The sequence below is a fragment of the Triplophysa rosa genome, unplaced genomic scaffold (genome assembly GCF_024868665.1).
Source record: "Triplophysa rosa unplaced genomic scaffold, Trosa_1v2 scaffold65_ERROPOS296704, whole genome shotgun sequence".
In the NCBI taxonomy this organism is placed as follows: domain Eukaryota; kingdom Metazoa; phylum Chordata; class Actinopteri; order Cypriniformes; family Nemacheilidae; genus Triplophysa; species Triplophysa rosa.
In genome coordinates, this window is record NW_026634676.1 from 54101 (window position 1) to 77945 (window position 23845).

The window sequence follows — 23845 nt, forward strand, 5'->3', positions numbered from 1 at the left end:
GTCAACTGCCTTCGAACTCTTGCAGGGAGCCCGGGTCTTTACCAAGCTAGACCTAAGCAATGCTTATCACCTGGTTCGTATCCGAGAGGGGGACGAGTGGAAGACGGCATTCAATACACCCTCGGGATACTACAAGTATTTGGTTCTCCCGTTTGGTTTGACCAATGCTCCTGCCGTCTTCCAGGGCCTCGTCAATGCCGTGTTGGGAGACATGATTAATCGGTTTGTCTTTGTGTACCTGGATGACATTCTTATTTTTCCCCTTCTCTCCATGAACACGTCAGGGATGTTCTCCAGCGGTTATTAGAAAATCAGCTTTTTGTTAAGGCAGAGAAGTGCGTATTCCACGCCGTCACAGTTTTGTTCCTTGGTCATATCGTTTCTCCCAGAGGCATCAACCCTGATCCTGCTATGATCAGAGCCGTTGCCGAGTAGCCAGTTCCCGACTCTCGTAAAGGTCTACAGCAGTGCCTGGGTTTCGCCAATTTTTTTACCGCGATTTATCCGGGGTTTCGGCCAGATTGCCGTTCCGCTCACCACATTGACCTCTACCAAGGTTTCGTTCAGGTGGAATTCCCAAGCTCAGGTAGCCTTTGATAACCTCAAGTCCCGTTTTGTCTCTACTCCTGTGCTTTGTTTTCTAGAACCCGAGCAGCAATTCATTGTTGAGGTCGATGCATCCGATGTCGGGATAGGCGCGGTTCTGTCTCAACGTTCTAGTCGTGACGGGAAGGTCATCCTTGTGCCTTCTACTCTCACCGCCTCAGCCCTGCTGAACGAAACTATGACATCGGTAACAGAGAGCTGCGCTTTGGGTGAGTTGCGTCACTGGCTGGAGGGGTTGGCGCAGCCTTTTTTGGTCTGGACGGATCACAAGAATCTTGAATACATCCGTTCAGCCAAAAGGCTGAGCTCATGCCAGGCCCGCTGGGCACTCTTTTTCGGTCAGTTTAACTTCACCATCTCGTACCCGCCAGGATCTAGGGATGTCCATCCTGACGCACTCTCTCGTCTGTTCGAGGTCCCTGGGGGGAGCTTTCGGCCGATGCCATCCTCCCTAAAGGGATGGTGGTTGGGGCTGTCTCCTGGGATCTCCAACGACGAGTAGAGCAGGCCGGTCGAGTGCTGCAAGTACCGAGGGAGTGTCCAGTGGGCTTGGTTGTTTGTTCCAGCCTTGCTGTTTCCCAAAGTACTGCAGTGGGGTCATTCATCTAAGTTTGCCGGCCATCCAGGAATCCGGGGATCCCTGGCTTCTGTCCACCAGCGGTTTTGGTGGCCCTCCATGGCCGCAGATGTTAGACAGTTCGTGTTTGCTTGCCCTGTCTGCGCTCAATGTAAATCCCTCCCACCGCCCCCCTGCTGGTCTGCTCTGCCCACTTCCCATACCCTCCCGCCCTTGGTCACATATTGCCTTAGATTTTGTCACTGGCCTTCCCTCCTCCGGCGGTGGACCATTTCTACAAGGTGGCCCATTTCATTCCTCTGCCCAAGCTCCCCTCCGCCCAGGAGACCTCTCAACTGATGGTGGACCACGTCTTTCTTCTTCATGGGTTGTCAAATTGACGTCGTGTCCGATAGGGTTCCTCAGTTCACCTCCCGGTTCTGGAAAGAGTTCTGTAGACAGATCGGGGCCTCAGTGATTCTGTCTTCCGGTTTCCATCCGCAGACCAATGGGCAATGAGCAACCATGATCTTGTATGCAGACTCCGCTGTCTAACATCGCAACTCGAGCCAACAGCTCTCCTGGATTGAATACGCCCACAATTCCCTCCCGGTATCATCTTCAGGTACGTCCCCTTTTGAGTGTTCTGTGGGTTACCAACCTCCCTTGTTTCCCTCACAGGAACTCGATGCTGAAGTTCCTTCTGCTCTGGCCTTTGCTCAGCGTTGTCGTCACACCTGGACAAGGGCCAGAGGGGTTCTGGCCCGAACCTCCCAGAGGACCAAGGCAGCGGCCGATCGTCACCGGTCCTCTCCGCCGGCCTATGTGTGTGGTCAGCGGGTATGGCTTTTTACCATGGACTTGCCTCTCCGGGGGCCCTCTCGGAAGTTGGCTCCCAGGTTCATTGGCCCATACTGCATCACTAAGGTGGTTAATCCGGTGGCTGTCCAGCTCAAACTCCCCCCGAGTCTTGATCAAGTTCACCCTGTTTTTCATGTTTCCAGGGTCAAACCCGCCGTCATGTCCCCTCTCAACCCTGTCAGCAATTGCCCAACCAACCCATCGCACCACCCCCCACCCCCCCCCCCCCCCCCCCCCCCGCCTCATGGACGGGTCTCCGACGTACACTGTCAGAAAACTGATGGACGTACGTCACCGCGGCCGGGGTTTTCAGTATTTGGTGGATTGGGAGGGCTACGGCGCAGAGGAAAGGAGCTGGGTGCCTTCTCGCGATCTACTGTACTGTCGTGATCTCAGTCTTGTCATGGCTTTGTGACTTGTGTGGGTATGTGTCACCGTATGACAGCTCCACACGTGTTCGGTGTCTGTGTCACTCACCTCGCCCCCGTGTCTCCCTGCCAGGCTTTCCCCTCACCGGTTTCCCATCACCTCTTCACTCTCACCCCTGTAGCTCGTTCCTGATCAGTAGCTTCACTTGGTCCCTCATTATGTTCCACCTGCAGTTTATTCCCGACTTTTAGGTTTTCTCTATTTAATCCCTCTTGTTTTGTGTCAGACCGTTGTTTGTTGCAGTCATTCCCTGACCTTCTCTAGTCTTGTCTAGTCATAGTAAACTCCTAGTTTTCTTCTTTTCCCCTGTCAGTTCGGGGTAGTCTCTAGTTAAACTCTCTGGTATTATTCCTTTAGTCCAAGTCTCCAGTGCCTAGTTCCTTTGTTCTCAAGCTCTGTTTTCCCATAGTTCCCGTTCCCGGTCGAGGGTTCTCCCGGCCATGCGTTTCTCCCTTCGTGGGACAGAATAGCCTGGGTCTAATTCAGATTCTTCCGTGAGTGCCGTCGGGTCGAGTCCTCTCCCCTCGGACTCACGTGGCTATGAGGCCGGTGTCTCTTGGTGGATTCTTGTGGAAACTTTTCAAGAAAGACCTATTCATTTCCCGCAATTGAGTCTCCGCAGTCTCTGTTCACTCACAGTCATGACACAAACCTGTATATTAAACTTTAAACACACTTGGGTATTTTGAAACAGAACAGGTTATTTTACATTTAAGATACAGTATAACAAACACAATTTCACAAAATTAGCTGTAAAGAGGGTCTTCAATCATATGAACAACTGCCTTTTATGTGAAGGTGATGTTAAAGGGGTCATATGGTGCAAATAAGTGTTTTTCTGTGTCTTTGATGTGTTATAAGTTGCCCATGCATGTATTAGACACGTAAAGTTGCAAAAATTAAAGTGTCGGAACAAAAGACGCATTCTATCTAAAAGCGAATGCTCACCCAGACCTGCCTGAAATGCCTCGTGTAACCACACCCCCACAAATTTACATAATTTCGTGGTATGACTTAACTAAAACCGCCCAAATCTATATGCAAGTAAGGTGGGCATATTTGTAAATCTCATTGTATTGTCGCTGCCGCAGCCATGTCGTGGAGACGCTGTGTGTTTCGTTGCGAAAAGAAAGCCTCTTTGTTTGCCCTTTCAAAAGATGAGACAACTAAAAATGAATGGTTACATTTTATTTACAATACTGTTCCAGAATAGTACAATCCGAATATTCAAGTGTGTGCAGCGCATATCACAGATGATTGCATCATGAACCTGCGAGAGATCAAGGCCGGCTATGCACGAAAGCTTTTGTTAAAAAGTGGGGCAATTCCAACCATTACTACTTCGCAAGGACAGTCTGACACTTCAGATTCGGAGCCTGTAAGTATATTTTCATTGTAAAAGACTTTGTTACGGACTAACGCGAGTTGAGTTTGCCGTGTGTTTGTGATCTGCAAATGCAGACACGCGCGCAACGTGAAAAAGACAACATAAGTCCTAATAATCAGTAATTATGTTCCAACTAGAGGCAACAAACGTTGTGTTTATAATGGGGTTTATTGTCATTTATTTGTCATTTATTGAAATTTGCATGCCGGACTCCGCCCCTGGATATCCAGGTATAAAAGGGAGATGGCATGCTGCATTCATTCACCTTTGGGTTGAGGAGCCTGAGACCTCTCTCAACTGCTGCAGCGGGCGGCACGCGTTGTGGCATGAGGGACACAACGTCTCGTTCCCTCCATCAGGGAACTGAGGTTACATTCGTAACCAAGACATTCTCTTTGGGGTTCCTATGGAAAACGCCATGGCACTGTGCCGTGTCACAATCTCTAGCGAAGCGACGGTGACTGGCCTGGGCGTGTCAGACGTGAGCGCTACCGCGAGATTGTAACCCTCCAGTGGATAGGTAGGGGGTCCCAGAGCTTTTTGAAAAGGTGGGAAGCCCCTGCCTTCGGCCCTCACAGGCGGTGGCCTTGTTTCTCTAACAGAGAGAAGCCGCCCGGTACCGTAAGGCCACTGGGTAAACGCTACTTCCTCAAATGGGTGATGCGCTACAGAGACCACTTCCTACCATAGGGAGGAGTTTTAGTGGAGATACCAACATGGTCTCACCGTTTAGGGGAGAAGTCATGGGAGGAATGTGCGGACTGAAGGAGTTTACCGCAAGGTGGAGGTCCACCTGGGGAAGGTCATGGGTTGCCAAGGTGGGAACCAATCATGAGGATACATCAGACGTAACCGCCTTGCTGGGGGGTTTCTACGTCTGGAGCACTAGGTCATGGTTAGAGCTATGCGTAGATAACTCAGCTGGTACCCGGCCTAAGGGGTAGGGATGCACCGAATGTTCGGCCACCGAATATATTCGGCCGAAAATAGCAAAAAACGCATGTTCGGTATTCGGCCGAATATGTGAAATGGCCGAATAAATTTTACCGAACATGACTCGAGAAACGATCAACTAGCAACCAGCGCAGAGAGAGAGAGAGACGTGCGCTTTATTAATGCCGCAAACATTTTGGCAGTGTGTGTGTGGAGCATTTTAAGGTGTCAGAGAAAGACACAGCACGGGACTTGCCGCACGGAAGTAAATTTCCTAATGAAAGCGTCTTTACCGGTCGGTAACTTGTGTACTTCAGACGGAAGCGGGCTGTCTGACAGTAGCCCCGCCGCTCGCGACATCCTTTGACATCATACAGTGGTCGCGCGCACACAGTTCCCTGTACTAAACAACTTGTCAAAGTATGTTCGGTGCATCCCGGCCACGAGTGCACCAGAGAACAGTCAGCTTCTGTGGGCGGAGTTTGGAGGAGAGACGTGAACTGAAATGGTTGTCAGTCAGCATCAGTCAGAATTGCTTGCGTTCGATGTTTTTTTTTCTTCTTAAAATCACTTTGCAACGTAGCCTATAATAATCCAACAGTTTTAGTTTATTCGCATTTTTAGTTTATAGGCCTAATGTGGAATGACACTTTTTAATGAACTGTTTTGTTGTAGGGGTACAGAGTAACTTACATTACATTCTTTTACCAGTCAGTTATAGGCCTAATTAATATAGGCTATTAAATGTTTTGTTTTAATGTATTTTGTTTTGCTCAATTTTATATTAAGTTGTATTGTATTTTATTGAAAAGCAAGACAAATTTTTAAAAGCAAATTTTGACTATTCAGTTTGTGCAATAGTGAAAAAATAGCTTAATAAATAGAAGAAATGCAAAAACCATATTCGGTGTTCGGTATTATTCGGCCTTCGGCCAAGTGTTTCACATCATGTTCGGCTTCGGCTTCGGCCAAGAATGTTAGATTCGGTGCATCCCTACTAAGGGGGCAGGGCTGCTATGCCCAGCCTGCCGGCAGGAGGTGCTTAGTGATGGATGGAATGCCTGTTCTTCACCCAGTGGGGGAAGAACGGGGCAAAAATAGCACCCTGACCCACCTAGGAGGGGGGGAAGGTGCTTTCATAGGCGAACGCCCTACCGGCCACCGGTCTTACCTGATGCCCTGCAAGACTCGAGCTGATACCGGTTTTACGCGGAGGCTGTAGAACCTTGCGAAGGTGTTGGGTGTAGCCCAACCGGCAGCTCTGCAGATGTCTGCCAGAGAGGCGCTCTGAGCCAGTTCCCACGAGGAGGCTATATTCCGTGTGGAGTGAGCTCTCACTGCCAGTGGGCACGGGCGATCTTAGGACCGGTACGCCGTACTGATGGTGTCCATGATCCAGTGTGCCAATCTCTGTTTTGAGACAGCTCTCCCCTTCTGCTGACCTCCAAAACAGACAAAGAGCTGCTCAGAGCTCCTGAAGCTCTGTGTGTGGTCCAAGTAGAGGCGCAATGCGCGTACTGGACACAACATGGATGGGGTTGGGTCTTCCTCCCCCGGTGGGGAGCGCCTGTAAGTTCACCACCTGGTGTCTAGGGGGAGTGGTGGGAACTATGGGTACGTGGCCGGCCCGGGGTCTCAGGATAACGTGAGAATCACCGGGCCCGAGTTCTAGGCAATCTGTGGATACAGAGAATGTTTGTAGGTCCCCTACCCTCTTGGAGGTGAGCACCATTAGGAGAGCTGTCTTCATTGTGAGGTGAGAAAGAACGGCATCTCCGAGGGGCTCGAAGGGTCCACATCAAAGTCGCAAGAGGGTATGGAGCGCAGACGATGCGGTAGCCTTCTCGTGCCCCTTAGGAACCTAATGATCAGGTTGTGCTGTGTCCTAGAGACTTACCATCAACTGGGTCATGATGAGCAGCAATGGCAGCATAGACTTTCAGTGTGGAAGGGGAGAGATTACTCTCAAATCTCTGGAAGGACAGAAAGTTCCCGATCGAGCAACTCAGCGGGTCTTCGCTTCGAGAAGAGCACCAGGATGAGAAGAGGCACCACTTATAGGCGTATAGCCACCTAGTGGCTGGGGCCCTAGCCTGAGTGATGGTCTTAACCACCGCAGGGGGTAGAACACTCAGGATCTCCAGGGGCCAGACATGGAGGTTCCAGAGGTCTGGCCTGGGATGCCATAAAGTGCCCTTCCCCTGGGAAAGTAGGTCCTTCGTCAGGGGAATCGGCCAGGGGGAGTTGTCATTAAGAGCATTAGCTCCGAGGATCAAGTCCGGTTGGGCCAGTACGGCACAACTAGTAACACTTGATGCTCTTCTTCCCTGACCTTGCAAAGGACCTGTGCAATGAGGCTCACTGGGGGGAAGCGTACTTCCAATTGTCCCGCGACCAGCTGTGCGCTAGAGCATCCATGCCGAGGGGGGCCTTGGACAAGGAGTACCATAGCAGGCAATGGGTGGTGTCCAGGGAGGCGAACAGGTCTACCCGAGCCTGCCCGAACTGCACCCAAATGAGCTGGACTGCGCAGGGGTGGAGTCACCACTCTCCGCGAGGCGTCGACTGACGAGAGAGCGTTTCGGCTGTCTGGTTCAGGTCGCCTGGGTTATGTGTGGCTTGCAGGGAGCGGATCACCTGCTGACTCCACAGGAGGAGGCGTCGGGTGAGTCGTGTTAACTGCTGTGAGCGAATGCCACCCTGGTGGTTCATATATGCTACTGCAGTTGTGCTGTCCGACCGGATCAGCACGTGCTTGTCCTGCACGAGAGGTTGTAGCCTCTTCACTGAAAGTAGCACAGCCAAAAACTCTAGGCAGTTGATATGCCAGTGCAGGCGGGGCCCGTCCATCGCCCTGACACTGCGTGCCTGTTGCACATGGCACCCCAACCCTGCAGGGAGGCATCTGTCGTCACCACGACGTGCCTGGTAACCTGCTGAGCGGGACCCCTATCTCTGCATCGGCAGAAAGGTGTGATGACCATACGCCTGCTGCCTGTGTGCCACGCTCTCCAGGGAACTCGACTCTGTAGCCAGTGTTGGAGTGGTCACATGTGCATCAACCCGAGGGGTATCACCCCCGCCAAGGATGTCATGTGTCCCAGGAGCCTCTGAAATTGTTTCAGGGGGACCACTGACTGCTTGAAAAGTTTCAGGCAGTTCAACACTGATTGAGCGTGCTCGGTAGTCCGTCGCGCTGTCATGGAGACAGAGTTGAGTTCCATACTGAGAAAGAGGATGCTCTGCATAGGGGAGAGTTTTCTCTTTTCCCGGTTGACCTGTAGTCCCAATCGATCTAGGTGCTGGAGCACTAGGTCCCTGTATGTATACAATAGATCTCGCGAGTGTGCCAAGATGAGCCAGTCATCGAGATAGTTTAGTACCCGCACACCTCTCTCCCTGAGGGGAGTGAGGGCAGCTTCCACAATCTTTGTGAAGACTCGTGGGGACAGGGACAGACCGAAAGGGATGACTCTGTACTGATATGCCCGACCCTCGAAAGCGAACCGTAGGAACGGGCGATGATGAGGGAGAATTGAGACATGAAAGTAAGCGTCCTACAGGTCGATTGCCATGAACCAATCTTGACATCTGATAGATGCCAGGATGCGTGAGCATCCTGAATGGCAGCTTGAGGAGGTGCCTGTTCAGGGTACGCAGATCTAGCAACCTCCGCCTTTTTTGGGGACGATGAAGTACGGGCTGTAAAACCCATTGAACATCTTGGCTAGAGGGACGAGCACGATTGCTTCCCTCGCCAGAGGGGTGGCGACCTCGGCCTGAAGCACAGGAGCATCCTTGCCTCTGAGTGAGGTTGAGAGGATGCCCCGAAACTTGGGCGGGCGTCTGGCGAGTTGGATTGCGTAGCCGAGACGGATCATATCTCGTAGCCACTGTGACGGTTTGGGAAGCTCTTGTCAGGCTCCCAGGGACCGAGACGGGGTCTAGGGGTACGATCTGCTTCATCGACCTCCCGGGGGGTAGTTCGTTGGCTGGAAGTGCGGATCCCTCGCCGTGGGGAAGCCCGCGGGGAGGCGATCGGCTCTGCTGACTTACCTGCCTGGCGATGATGTAGCACAACGCACCATCGATTGAGAGTGCTGAGGGCTGCTGATTATCCTCGACATTGGGTCTCGCCGTTACGCAATGTCGAGTTGCTGAACACCATCGTGTAGAGGGTGAGAGCGGCTGTGATAAACACCCATAGAGAGAGGAAACTATTTTTGTAAGAAAGTGGGCTGTTGGGACGGGGCAGGAACCGTCCTGGATCGACCAACCAGTGATGGAATGGCTGGGGTCAGGATAGATGGTATTCTCGATCTCCCTGGGGTCTTCCAATGAAGGCCGCTTCTGCTTCCGCCATGGCTGCTGATGGGGTGGTGGTCTCCAAAGAGGACCAGGGCTGCTGGGAAGCAGACGGTGCACGGAATCTCGACGGCCAGAGGGCGGCCGAGTCGCGGCGGGGGAGGATATGCTTGATAGCCTCTGTCTGCTTCCTTACTGTCGAGAACTGCTGCTTGACCGTATCACCGAACAGCCCCCCCTTGTGAGACGGGTGCGTCGAGAAAGCAGACTTTCTCGGCATCACTCATCTGTGCATACTTCAGCCAAAGGTGTCTCTCCTGGACCACAAGTGTGGACATCGCCCGACCGTCTCCCTTTTATACCCGGATATCCGGGGGCGGAGTCCGGCATGCAAATTTCATTCACCAATTTCATTGGCCTTTTCTAAACTAGTCAGAAGTTGATAGGTTCTCAAGACGAACCCCATCTGTCGGTTCGACACAACGTTGAGAGACCGACAGAAAGGGAACCCAGGTTAACTGTCTTAAGGGTATAGAGCTTAACAATGCATATAATTTCAAAGCATCTTAAAAATGCATGTTTCAATGTTACAATCAAAAAATATGTCCTTTATTCAGCCAATGGAGGCTGTGACTCACTGAGAAACAAAAAAGTGATGTTCATAGCACAATAGCTCTAAGACAATTGAAGTCATGTGTTTAAAGTAATGTTCAGTTAAACAGGCAATATTATTATAGGTCAAGTTTGCAGATTTTCAACCCATATCCAGCATTTTTAAATGGGAATATCTCAGTAAGTAACTAAAAAAATAAGGGTAAACATTGTCCATTTACATATACGGCTATTATTGTAACAATACAAAGTGGATTGAAAATCAGCAAACTTACACTTTCATAGGCAGAGTAATCAGGCAGTGATTACAATATTTGGCAGGGTTTTTTTTGCCTTTATTTGTACAGTATAGTATGAGAGAGGACAGGAAGCGAAGTGGAAGAGAGAAGGGGGTGGGGTCGGGAAAGTACCACGAGCCAGGAATGGAACTCGGGTCGCTAAGAGCACAACCACGCCATGTGTCAGAGCACTGGCCACGAGGCTATCAATTCAATTCAATTTTATTTATATAGCGCTTTTCACAATGTGCATTGTTCCAAAGCAGCTTTACAGGAGCAAATAAGAAAAACACAGAAAGGTAAAACACAGCACAGTGCATGGTGTTTATAGACCAAGCAAGATCATTATAATAAATAATATCTAATAAATAAATAAATCAATGCAGTCTCCCGGTGAGCAAGCCAACACTGCACTGCTCTGCTGTGGCGAGGAACCCAAACTCCAATGCTGAATAATGGAGAAAAAAAAACCTCGGGAGAAACCAGGCTCAGCCGGGAGGGCCAGATCTCCTCTGACGTGTCATAGCTGCACTCAGTGACCCCGACCAAAGCCACCGAGCAACGTCCACGAAGAACAGGGAGAGCCCACGAGCCGCGACCCAGGAAGCCCCACCCGCCGAAACCGTGCAGGTCCAACCCGGTCCCATTCCGCGATCAACAACAGACAACAGAGGAACAACCAGGGAAAAGTAGTAATGGCATAATTAACTTTATTCCTCTGTTGTCCGACATCGACCACAAAACAAGACCAACCAGACCAGACCCACACAGTCCCAACAAATGAAACGCCCCGAACCACAACCAACAAGCCCCCCCACTCCCTACAACACCCACCCAGCTACCTCCAATCAAAGTCACTGAGTGCAGCCATAACTTCAAACTGCTGTCGTGTGATGTAAGTTTAGCATTAAATACCAAGTATTGTAAATTTAGCATTTATGTGACAGGTAGTCCGTCTTTGCTCTCGGCTGGGGATGGAATTGTCTGAGCTGGGCCGGCCAGATGGTCGCCTTTTTCTTGGGTGGTGATGGAATTGCCTTGGATGGAGCTGGATGGTCAGTCAGTCCGCAGGCTCTCGCAGGAGGATGGCACGGGATTTTCAGATGTAGCTGGCGTAATCTCTAGTTGTGGATGGGCATATGACGTTCATCTGGGTCTGGCGGAATCTCTCCCTACCTCGGGATGGGCATCCCGAGGCGAGGGCAGAAACAGAAAGAGAATAATTAGCGTAGCTGCTGTTCATTAGCTATGTATTAGTGAATGCTTGGCTGAAAAGATGTGTCTTTAATCTAGATTTAAATTGGGAGAGTGTGTCTGACCCTCGAATAGTATCGGGGAGGCTATTCCAGAGTTTAGGTGCTACGTATGAGAAAGCTCTACCCCCTTTGGTGGATTTAGTTATTCTAGGTGTTATCAAAAGTCTGGAGTTTTGAGATCTTAGAGAGCGTGATGGGTTGTAGTGTGGTAGAAGCTCTGTTATGTAGGTAGGGGCTAAACCGTTTAAGGCTTTATAAGTAATTAAAAGAACTTTAAAGTCAATACGATACTTAATGGGTAACCAGTGAAGGGTTGATAACATTGGGGTTATGTGATCGTATTTTCTGGACCTGGTTAGAACTCTGGCAGCTGCATTCTGAACTAACTGTAGTTTGTTTATTGATGCTGCAGGACAACCACTAAGCAGTGCATTACAGTAGTCAAGTCTTGAGGTCACAAATGCATGAATAAGCTTCTCTGCGTCAGCCACACATAAAATATTTCGCAATTTGGCAACATTTCTAAGGTGGAAGAAGGCTGTTTTTGTGACATTTGAGATGTGATTTTTAAATGACAGGTTGCTGTCTAATATAACGCCAAGGTCTTTAACTGTATTTGTTGGAGTAACAGTGCAGCCTTCAATTTGCAGGTCATAATCCGAAATATTCTGCTCACGTGTCTTTGGTCCGATAAGTAATATTTCTGTTTTATTAGAATTTAAAAGAAGGAAATTACAAGTCATCCAATGCTTTATATCGTCGATGCACTCTGCCAATTTGGATAGTTGGAAGGAATCATCTGGTCTTGATGAGATATATAGCTGAGTATCATCTGCATAACAGTGGAAGCTAATTCCATGTTTTCTAATAATGTTTCCAAGGGGCAGCATGTATATGGAGAATAGCAAGGGTCCTAAAACCGATCCCTGAGGTAATCCATAATTTACTTGCGTTAGATTTGATGATTCCCCATTTAAATGGACAAATTGATGTCTGTCTGATAAGTAAGATCTGAACCATTGTAGTGCCTGTCCCTGAATACCGGTATAATTGTGTAAGCGATCTAGAAGTATTTTATGGTCTACAGTATCGAACGCAGCACTAAGGTCGAGCAGGACTAGGAGTGAGATGTTACCTTTATCTGATGCTATAAGCAGGTCGTTTGTAATTTTAACGAGCGCAGTTTCAGTACTATGATGCGGTCTAAAGCCTGACTGGAATTTTTCGTGTATGTCATTATTTTGTAAGAAAGAGCACAACTGAGTGGACACTACTTTTTCTAGTATTTTAGACAGGTAAGGGAGATTTGAAATCGGTCTATAGTTTCCTAGTTCATTGGGGTCTAAGTTTGGTTTCTTGATAAGAGGCTTAATGACGGCCAGTTTAAAGGGTCCTGGGACATGGCCTAGATTAATTGACGAGTTGATAATGTTATAAATGGGCTCAATTGCAACGGGTAATAACTCTTTTAATAATTTAGTTGGTATGGGGTCTAATAAGCAAGTTGTAGGTTTAGATGTTGCAATAAGTTTAATTAAATCTTCCTGTTTTATAGGTGAAAAACACTGTAGCCTTTCTTTTGGGGCGATGGTTGGTACTAATTTATAGGACAGACTTGGAGGTTGAGTTTTTACTATTTTGTCTCGTATGTTTTCGATTTTCTCTGTAAAAAAATTCATGAAATCATTGCTACCAAGGTGCGGCGGAATACCCAGGTCAGGTGAAGTCTGTTTATTTGTTAGTTTAGCAACTGTACTAAATAAAAACCTTGGATTGTTTTTGTTAGTTTCTATGAGGTTACGGAGGTGCTCAGCCTTTACTGCTTTTAGTGCCTTTTTATAACAGTTTGCACTCTCTTTCCACGCAATTTTAAAGACCTCTAATTGGGTTTGTTTCCATTTGCGCTCCAGTTTACGTGTTTCTCTTTTAAGGGCGCGAGTGGTGCTATTGTACCATGGTGCTGCGTTTTTCTCATTAATCTTTTTTGACTTCATAGGTGCGACAGCTTCTAATGTATTAGAGAAAATAGTGCCCAATTTGCTGATCATGTCATCGAGCAATTCTATATTTATTGGTATGGTTATTAACGGAGTCAGATCTGGCAAGCTCTTTGCGAAACTATCTTTAGTAGTCGAGGTAATTGTTCTACCCTGTCGATAACGAGTTAAACGGCTGATTTCTGCAGTGCGCAGTGTACATGTTATAAGATAGTGATCAGTGACATCGTCGCTTTGAGGTATAATATCTATATTGGTTAGATCGGCTCCGTGAGATATAATCAAGTCTAGTGTATGATTAAATCGATGAGTGGGTCCATTGATGTGTTGTGTTACTCCAAAAGAGTGTAATAGCTCTGTAAACGCCACTGCTAATGCATCGTTAGCACTATCTACGTGGATATTAAAGTCTCCGAAAATTAGTACTTTATCAACGTTAACCAATAGGTCCGATAGGAAGTCCGCAAACTCTTTCAGAAAATCAGTGTAGGGACCAAGGGGTCTATACACTGTAGCCAATGTACAAGAAAGCAATGTTTTTTTACTGTCAATTGGAACAATTATGTTCAACGCAAGCACTTCAAATGATTTAAATTTATGCTCCGTTCTCTGAGTTACAGTAAGAAAGTCTCAAAAGATTGTTGCGACACCGCCACCTCGACCAACCGGACGTGGCTCATGCATATAACAGTAGCTTGGTGGTGTACACTCATTTAGACCGTAATAATCATTTGGTTTAAGCCAGGTTTCGTTAAGGCAAAGTATATCAAAACTGTTGTCTGTGATCATTTCATTTACAATAACTGCTTTTGAATTTAGTGATCTAATATTAAGTAGGCCGAACTTTATGAGTTTGTTTTGGTCGTTTATTACATTGTCCTCAGGTTTAATCACGATTAGATTTTTTCTCTGAGATTTGGCTATTTTGTTATTTTGTAGTATTATTCGGGGGACAGACACAGTCTCTATGCATTTGGAAGCAGTAACATTTCTAACAGATGAGTGGGAGGAACACAGACTATGGTTGAAGTTTTGACTTACCGCTGGGAGACGTAGGCAAGCGGTGCGTAGCGTCTTTGAGATGTTGTCAGACAGAAGAACCGCTCCGATGCTGCTGGGGTGCAGGCCGTCAGGGCGGAAGAGCCTAGGTCGCTCCCAGAACAGATCAAAATTATCAACAAAGAGCAGCTTCTGTTCAATACACCATGACATCAACCATTTATTTAGAGCAAATAGTCTACTGAACTTTTCATTCCCTCGTCGGTAGGTAGGAAGCGGCCCTGATACGATGATCCTCGCTGTGGGCGATGCGTTGCGTACCGTCTCGATCAGACTCCTGAAGTCCCTCTTCAGGATCTCCGACTGCCTCATCCTGACGTCATTCACCCCCGCGTGCAGCACGACAGCTCCGACGTTAGCATCGTCCTTCAGGATCGCAGGTACCTGCGCAGAGACATCAAGAACACGGGCGCCAGGAAAACAATGAGTGCGCACCTTACCTTTAGTGGAGGAAGCGCGTACGTTCCGGACGATTGAGTCTCCGATGACCACAGCGTTGCATTCCGTCTCGCAGAGGGCGGCAAAGCGGTTCCTGGTCGGGATCTCGAAGACCGGTGGCGGCGGTTGGGTCATCGCTCCAGTCCTGGCTCGCGCCTTTCGCCGTGGTTGTGCCGGTGCAGGAGTGAAGTTCATTTGGGCTGACCGTGTTCTCGAAGCCTGGGCTCTGTGCAGAGAAACACGCGGAGTAGAAGTGGAAGGAGTATTAAAATCGCGATGAAAACTTACCGCGGATTTGCGAGCGTCAGCTCTGGATGTTTCCAGCGCCGTTTTTCGTTCTCGCAGCCGTGTCTGCTTCTCGAGTAGATCCTGGATCTGCTTCTCCACAGCCTCCAGTTCCGACTGAAGTGCGATCGTTTCCTCATCTGCACACAGCGGTACAAACACATCTGAAACATTAGCCATTAGTGATGTAGTAACGAGAACAGTGTGTTAAGCAGTAAGCAGGCAGGCTGGGAATGCTAACAGCCTGAGGCTAATAGCGAGTGATCCGATAAAAATAAATTATCTGTGCGTTTAAGTACGATTTTTGGTATGGGATATATTTAAGGATATGTTTTACCCTCGGAGAATAACAATTTAAAACACAAGTCTTAAGATATAACAAGAATAAACGATGTATTAAGAATAAGTTTGAAAGAGCTCCGACTCAAACCACGCGCTCTCAGCAAACAGGAAGTGACGAGTAACAGTCGTAATAGTCCGCCGCACCTATCAGCTCCTACATATTTTGCAGTTTTGTATGTCTTGTATGTCCATCTATAGTTGCCATCATCTGAAGTCTTTGTGAGTGTTGGCATCATCTGAAGTCTTCACAAGTGATGCTGTATCTAATCTGGAGCTGCTGTAATCTTAAAGTGTAAACCCTGACAGATTGAAACAGGAAAGCAAAAGGAGAAATATTAGCACTGCTGCTGTTCATAATATTATTTTAAGCAAAATATGATCATATTCACTTTTTACTATTTCATTTCTGAAGAACAAGGTTACAAGATGTGTTATGTGAATGCTTAACTAAATTTAATGGACTCTGTTAATGGACTCCTTTAATGGACTCTGATAGCCTGGATACTACCAAGAGTCCAGAGCTTGTGACTTTACTTATCTTATTTTGGAATTATCTGGTTTAATAGCCATCAGGTTTTTTTCTAGGTCCCCTAGTAAATTTGTCATCATAATTTGAAGAACTGGAAAGTCTCTATGGAACAAACTACCTATTCAACAGTATCATTTAAGTGAGAGGAAGAAGCCATTATAACTATAATTTAAACTACCATTCAAAGTTTTGGGGTTCAGACCTTTTTATTTCTCTCATTATATGAATATATTGTAAACTGAATTTTCAACATCATTACGAAAGTGTTCAATGTCACATGATCCAAGTGACAATTTAGTTGCACAAGACACTGAAGACTGGAGTAATGATATTGAAAATTCATACTTGCATCACAGAAATAAATTACACTTTACTATATAGATATTCAAAAAGAAAACAGCTGTTTTATATTGTGGTTATTTAACAGTATTTCTGTTTATATTGTATTTTTTGCCAAATAAATAGCTAGATAAATAACAATAGCTAGCAAAATAGACATAAAAAATAAAATAAAAAAGATACACTACTGTTAAAAAGTTTAAGGCTATAACTTTAAGGTTTTCATTACTAGTCATTGGATTCATACTTGTAGCACCTTGGAGATGCTTCTACCGCACAGCCATCAGCATGGAAAAATATACAAACATAACATTGAATGCTAAAGAATCAAAATATAGTTAATTGGGATTACAGGTTCAAAACCGACTGTCAGAGAAGCTGAATTACATATAACCATAATAACTTTCCTAAAAGCAGTTTTAAATTGGCTAATGCTAATCAGTCAGTCATCAAGGCTCATTTTATGTAGGCCTGACTAAAGTAACTACCTGGGACATTAATACTGTAATACAGTAATACTTTATAAAAACAAAAATCATCTCATCCACACCCATTTAATGACTTTTAGCTGAAAATTTACCTAAAAATTACCAAAATATCAATAAAAGCAATTCCGACAAGCGCAGGACCACTGATACGTTTTCTGTTTAGACATCCTATAAATAGAAACACTTAAACATCTAAATATGCCTAATTTACAACTTAATCATTTAATTTACCAATTCGGCCTGTCATTGGCTTAAACTTGCTGCTTGTCAGTTCCTGGTGCCACCCCGTTTCCATGGTAACTTTCCTCCGCTCCAGTGTGTGACACACATTCAGCGCATAACGCACACCCATTAATACACATCAAGCTGGGATTAATAAATACATTTAACAATTTTAAATCTCATAAATTATTATTAAATTGCAAATTACACCTTTTTATTTAACAAGAAAACTTTGACTTTAATATTTATAAAAATGTTATGTAAGAGCTTAGAAGAACACTATCATTTAGCCACTGATGTACCAACAGAAGCCGCTGGTGGCGTGCCACCCAAAAAAACCTGGCAGACCGACAGCACCCGACGGTGGTCCGACTGCATTAAGCCGCTGAATCTGTGCCGCCCAAAAACCGCCGGTGGACCGCCAGGTCATTGTTTGCTGGGACCTTTTTTAAGTTGCTAAATTAATTGCATATTAACAACATGAGTAACATTTCAAGTAAATTAAACATTTTATGCTTAAATTAAAAGCTTATCTTTGTTAAGTGACACTTTTAACATATTCACTGTATATCTTTAAGACTTAAAATATAGTTTGCACAACACTGTTCCCGTATTTGGGAGCTTTATTTGCAAAACTAAGATCATGACGATGATGTGTTTACTGACTTATATATTTAAATGTGCTGAGTGTATTTTTCATCCCAGCCCAGGGCTGCAGACTGCGACTAAATGGTCGAGACAGTGCGAGCATTTTTTACAAGTACTCGCACATGTGCGACCTGCAAATTTTGAATTTCTTCTAGTTATTTAATGTGGAAAGACGAGTAGAACATGCCCCTCCACCAGTGCAGGCTGTGTGTGATAGTCAACTGCGCGGGTCACTCACGTCACTGATGTTTCCCGCGGACGGCCACAATCCAGGTCGTCATTGACAAGTTTAAACACACACAACGTGAGCGCATTACTACGAGTCAATGTTTGCTGTGACGCATTTCTTGAGCCCGAGGACGGACGATTTGATATATGAGACGTTTAAAACTAAACTAATCATGGAGGAGTTCAGGAAACGTCATTTATCTGTTGATTACTCGAGACAGCGCTGGATCATTTCAAATCCGTTCACAGCAAGACGAACAGGCAAGTGGTCTTATATTTACATGTGTTGTGTGAACATGAGGAAAAGTGTCCTTAATACACAATAAAATCATCGTAAGAATGTAACAATACGAGACCTTTCATTTTACTTTAAAGTGGCAACGAGTAACTTTTGCTTACTGTTTCCCCACGGGGTTGTTTAGCGGAATTGTCTGTATGCAGTGTCGTAAAAACTATCGCAAAGATTTCCCGCTGGCAGCTCAATACACGTGAGTTTGTTTACAAAGCCGACGGACCCGGCGGACCCAGATACGCTATGAAAACAGCGCATAGCATGTACATATATATAACGACAACATTAGCCTACTCAACGACTGAACTGTTCAACATTTACGCGGTTTACTGGTCTGAACTAAAGAATCTGCTACTTTTTACCACAACACGTTTATTGTGTTTTTTTAGTCTTCATTTACAAGCACTACACACATTCATGACGAGACACGACAACATGCTAGCTATCGACACCGGCAACCATATATTATCTCTCAGCTAGTGTGAACCGGTGGTGCGCCAATGACACAGACTAATAACAAATACGTTCAAAAGTACAGGACAGTAACAAAAAATGTACAAATAACACTTACAAATCCAGGAGCAGGACCGCTAGGTCTCCATCCATTTTGCAACACGTTGCCTCTTGCTGCTCGCGCCACCGAGTGTAAGGCCGTCCGATATTGATTCGTGACCGGCCTCATGTCCGATCACTCTCTCGCTTTATTTTCTTTGCTTCCTCTGACAAAACCCTCTTTGTTTTTTTGGCTGGCTCTGCCATGGTGATGTTTTGGTTCGTTTCGTCAAACTGTTAGCTTACTGTTAACTTCTCCCAGGCTAAGAGTAAAATGTGAAGTATGCCGTAAAGCAGGGGATAGGCAGGGCTTGTACCGACCAGAACACCAAAGTTACAAGTGCAATTTCAGCCGATAGGAGGCTGCTTAGGTAGTAACGGCAGTAAAATTCATCCAGTTAAAAGTTGTCCTACCACTAAAATAATTTTAGAGACATTATTTTAAGGTCAAAAAGTTACTCGTTGCCGCTTTAATGTAAAATCTTATTTATCCGAACGTTTTCAATTTGTAGCAATAAACAATGTCACGCAGGTGTCACTCAAATCGCAAGTCCAGTACGGTGTACCACAGGGCTCAGTCTTAGGGCCTCTGCTCTTCGCATTATACATGCTACCTCTAGGAGATATAATAAAGCGACATGGAGTTAGCTTTCACTGTTATGCTGATGATACTCAACTTTATATTTCCTCAAAGCCTCATGAAAGACAGGAGTTCCATAGAATAATGTAATGCATAGTCGATATAAAAAACTGGATGAGTAACAACTTTTTATTACCCTTTTACAACCCTATCAGTGTTGTGTCCAGTACGCGCACTGTGCCTCTACTTGGACTGCACGCAGAGCTTCAGTAGCTCTGAGCAGCTCTTTGTCTGTTCTGGAGGTCAGCAGAAGGGGAGGACTGTCTCCAAACAGAGGCTGGCGCACGGGATCGTGGATGCCGTCGCTACGGCATACCGATCTCAAGATTGCCCCTGCCCATTAGGAGTGAGGCACACTCCTCATGGGCACTAGCTCAGGACGCCTCTCTGGCAGACATCTGCAGAGCTGCGGGTTGGGCTACGCCCAACACCTTCGCGAGGTTCTACAACCTACGCATGGGACCGGTGTCAGCCCGCGTCCTGCAGGGCAACATGTAGGTCTGGCAGCCGGTAGGGCATACGCCTGCAAAAGCCCTCCCCCCCTCCTTATGGGGGTCAGGGGCTATTCCACCTCCCTTCTTTCCCCACTGGGTAAAGAACAGGCATTCCATTCATCACTAAACACCTTCCTGGGGGCAGGCTGGGCAGAGCAGCCTGGGGAACAGTTGAGTTATTTACCACATAGCTCTAACCGGACCTAGTGCTCCAGATGTGGTAACCCTTCCCTCCATGGGCGGTTCCATCTGATGTATCCTCATGTATGGTTCCCAACTCGGCAACCCATGATCTCCCTAGGTGGACTTCCACCCTGCGGTTAACTCCTTCAGCCCGCACATTTTCCCATGAGTTCTCCCCTGATGGTGAGACCATGTGGTGTCTCCACTAATTCCTCCCTACGGTAGGTAGTGGTCTCTGCAGCGTTTTTCCCCGGGGGGGGATTAATGCTTACCCAGTGGCCCTTATGGTGCCGGGCGGCTTCTCGCTGTTAGAGAATCAAGGCCTCCGCCCGTGACGGCCGGTGGCAGGGGCTTCCCACCTTTTCCTAAAAAGCTCTGGGACCCCCTACCTCTCCACTGGACGGTTACAATTTCGCGCTAGTGCTCACGTCTGACTCGCCCAGGCCAGTCAGTGTCTCTCCGCTAGAGATTGTGACGCGGCACAGCGCTGTGGTGTTTTCCATAGGAACCCCATCTGTCGGCTCGACACAACGTCGAGAGACCGACAGAAAGTGAACGTCTTGGTTACGGATGTAACCTCAGTTCCCTGATGGAGGGAACGAGACGTTGTATCCTTCTTGCCACAACGCTGGCCGCTCGCCGCAGCAGTCAAGGGATGCTTAGGCTCCTCAGACCAAAAGGTGAATGAATGCAGCACGCCGTCTCCCTTTTATACCCAGATATCCGGGGGCGGAGTCCGGCATGCAAATTTCATTCGCCAATTTCATTGGCCTTTCCTAAACTAGTCAGAAGTTGATAGGTTCTCAAGAGCGAACCCCATCTGTCGGCTCGACACAACGTCTCGTTCCCGCCATCAGGGAACTGGACGTTCTCTGTGGACTCTGCCTCTTTTTAAATAAGCAGAACCAAATCTGCGGTCATCGAGGAACTTATTTTTCAGTATCAGTAATATAGTTATTTTAGGGAAAATAATTGAGTAATTGCATTGCAGGCTGATTTAAGGTGTGTCCCTATTTTTTTTGCTTGCGCTCCTAAAAATTTCAGTCAGGGGCTACAGTGCTCCTAGTCAAAAAAAGTTAGTTGTGTCAGTACACGATCCGGGATGCCTGCACGATCCGTCCGCGCAAATGATAATTCTGTTTTGCGACGATTTACGACACTGCACGATCTGTTCCACGCCTGCGCACCTTTGTACCTTTGTAAATAAAGTAAAGATACTCAAAAAGTGTACTTAAGTACAATACTCAAGTAAATGTACTTCACTACTGTCCACCTCTGGTCTCATGTCACTTCTGTGTGCACACTATGCGCTCTTTCAAGTCATTTCCATTGTCAGTTTGAAATTCTCTGTAACGTTTCCCAAGACTTGTTTGTAGTTCTTTCTTCATGTAAGTGCAGATAGTCTAGGCAGAAATGCATATTACATTCCTTACTGTCTTCTGTAAACACCATTGAAGGGATTATTTTCCTCATTTAGATGATATAGATAGATATATTAGCCTATATAGACCCATACTAACACAAAATTACTCAATTTAAAGTTAACTAATATTAGCAGCTTTTAATAAAAAAATGACACAAACCGTCTTTGACAATACTACTGACCTCAGATCGAAATGCGGCGAGTTAAGTAGGCCTAATGCCATACAGCAATGAATCACAAAGGGGAGTATGGAGGAAACGTCTCGGTTACGTTTGTAACCTCGGTTCCCTGATGGAGGGAACGAGACGTTGTGTCGAACCGACAGATGGGGTTCGTCCCCGAGAACCAATCGCTTCCGACTACTTTGAAAAGGCCAATGAAAATTGGCAAATGAAATTTGCATGCCGGACTCCGCCCCGGACATCCGGGTATAAAAGGGAGACGGCGTGCATCATTCATTCACCTTAGTTCTGAGGAGCCTGAGACCTCTCACGACAGCTGCAGAGGACAGCACGTGTTGTGGCAAGAGGACACAACGTCTCGTTCCCTCCATCAGGGAACCGAGGTTACAAACGTAACCGAGACGTTCCCTTTCTGTCGGTCTCTCGACGTTGTGTCGAACCGACAGATGGGGTTCCAATGGAAAACGCCATAACACTGTGCCCTGTCACAATCTCAACGAAGCGATGGTGACTGGCCTGGGCGTGTCAGCCGTCAACGCTACCATGAAATTGTAACCTACCAGTGGGTAGGTAGGGGGTCCCAGAGCTTTCTTGAAAGGTGGGAAGGCCCCTACCTTCGGCCTCACAGGCGGCGGCCTTGTTTCTCTAACAGCGAGAAGAAGCCCAGAACCATAAGGCACTGGGTAAGCGCTACTTCCTCAAGTGGGGGATGCGCTACAGAGACCACTTCCTACCGCAGGGAGGAGTCTAGTGGAGATACCAACATGGTCTCACCGATGGGGAAGAACTCATGGGAAGAAAGTGCGGCTGAAGAGAAAACAGTGAGGTGTAGGTCCAACCGGGGAGGTCATGGGTTACCAAGGTGGGAACCAGCATGAGGATACATCAGACGGAACCGCCCTACTGGGGAGTTGCAACGTCTGGTAGCACTAGGTTTGGTTAGAGCTATGTTGCGAATAACTCCGGAATACCCGGCCTAAGGGGCAGGGCTGCTCTGCCCAGCCCGCCCCAGAGGGTGCTTGCTTAGTGATGGATGGAGTGCCTGTTCTTCGCCCAGTGGGGAAAGAATGGAGGCTGAAACGGTATACTGACCCACTCGAGAGAGGGGGAAAAGAACCGAACAGGCGTACACCCTACCAGTTGCCGGTCCTACATGTGGCCATGCAGGACGCGGGCTGACAACGGCTCTACGCAGAGGTTGTAAAACCACCTGGTCCCGAAAGGGAGCGGTAGGAACCTTGGGCACGTAGCCGGGCCGAGGTCTCAGGATAACGTGAGAATCCCTGGGTCCGAATTCTAGGCAGTCAGGGGACACGGAGAAAGCCTGTAGATCCCCTACCCTCTTGATGGAGGCGAGCGCCAAAAGGAGAACCATCTTTATCGTAAGATGAGGAAGAGAGGCATCCCTTAGGGGCTCGAAGGGGGGCCTGGTGAGACCTGTCAGGGCTACATCCAGGTCCCAAGAGGGTATGGAGTGCGGACGAGGCGGGTTACGCCTCCTCGCACCCCTTAGGAATCTAATGACCAGGTCGTGCTGTCCTAGAGACCTTCCAGCAACTGAGTTGTGATGAGCAGCAATGGCGGCTACATACACTTTCAGTGTGGAGGGGGAGAGGTTAGTCTCGAGTCTCTCTTGTAGGAACTCCGTGGGTCTTCTCCTCGAGAAGCACACCAGGTCGAGAAGAGGCGCCACTTGTAGGCGTACAGTCGCCTAGTGGCAGGTGCCCTAGCCTGAGAAATGGTAGCTACCACCGCCGGGGGCAGACCACTCAGGATCTCCTCGTCCCGTCCAGGGGCCAGACATCGAGGTTCCAGAGGTCCGGCCTGGGATGCCATATTGTGCCCTTCCCCTGGGAAAGCAGGTCCTTCGTCAGGGGAATCGGCCAGGGGGGAGCTGTCGTCGAGAGCATTAGCTCCGAGAACCAAGTCCGGTTGGGCCAGTGTGGCGCAACAAGTAACACTTGCTGCTGCTCTTCCCTGACCTTGCACAGGGTCTGTGCAATGAGGCTCACTGGGGGGGGAGGCGTACTCCCGCTTGTCCCGTGGCCAGCTGTGCGCTAGGGCATCCATGCCGAGGGGTCCCTCGGTAAGAGAGTACCAAAGCGGGCAATGGGTGGTTTCGAGGGAGGCAAACAGGTCTACCTGGGCCTACCCGAACTGCACCCAAATGAGCTGGACTGCGCGGGGGTGGAGTCGCCACTCTCCGCAGACTGACGAGACAGCGCGTTGGCTGTCTGGTTCAGGTCGCCTGGGATATAAGCGGCACGCAGGGAGCGGATCA

At 47.6% G+C, this 23845-nt stretch overlaps 1 protein-coding gene across 1 annotated transcript in view; it reads right to left on the bottom strand.

The window, feature by feature from the left end:
* Nucleotides 1-12940: 12940 nt before the first annotated feature.
* LOC130551130 (uncharacterized) overlaps nucleotides 12941-23845 on the bottom strand; it is a 76743-nt gene continuing 65838 nt past the window's right edge. Inside the window, exons 3-4 of the mRNA XM_057328676.1 lie at nucleotides 14742-15142; nucleotides 12941-14663 (exon numbers count right to left, since the gene is read on the bottom strand). Coding sequence (XP_057184659.1) covers nucleotides 13851-14663; nucleotides 14742-14912 — 984 coding nt within the window. The 5' untranslated portion in view covers nucleotides 14913-15142 and the 3' untranslated portion in view covers nucleotides 12941-13850. The remainder of the gene's footprint in view (nucleotides 14664-14741; nucleotides 15143-23845) is intronic.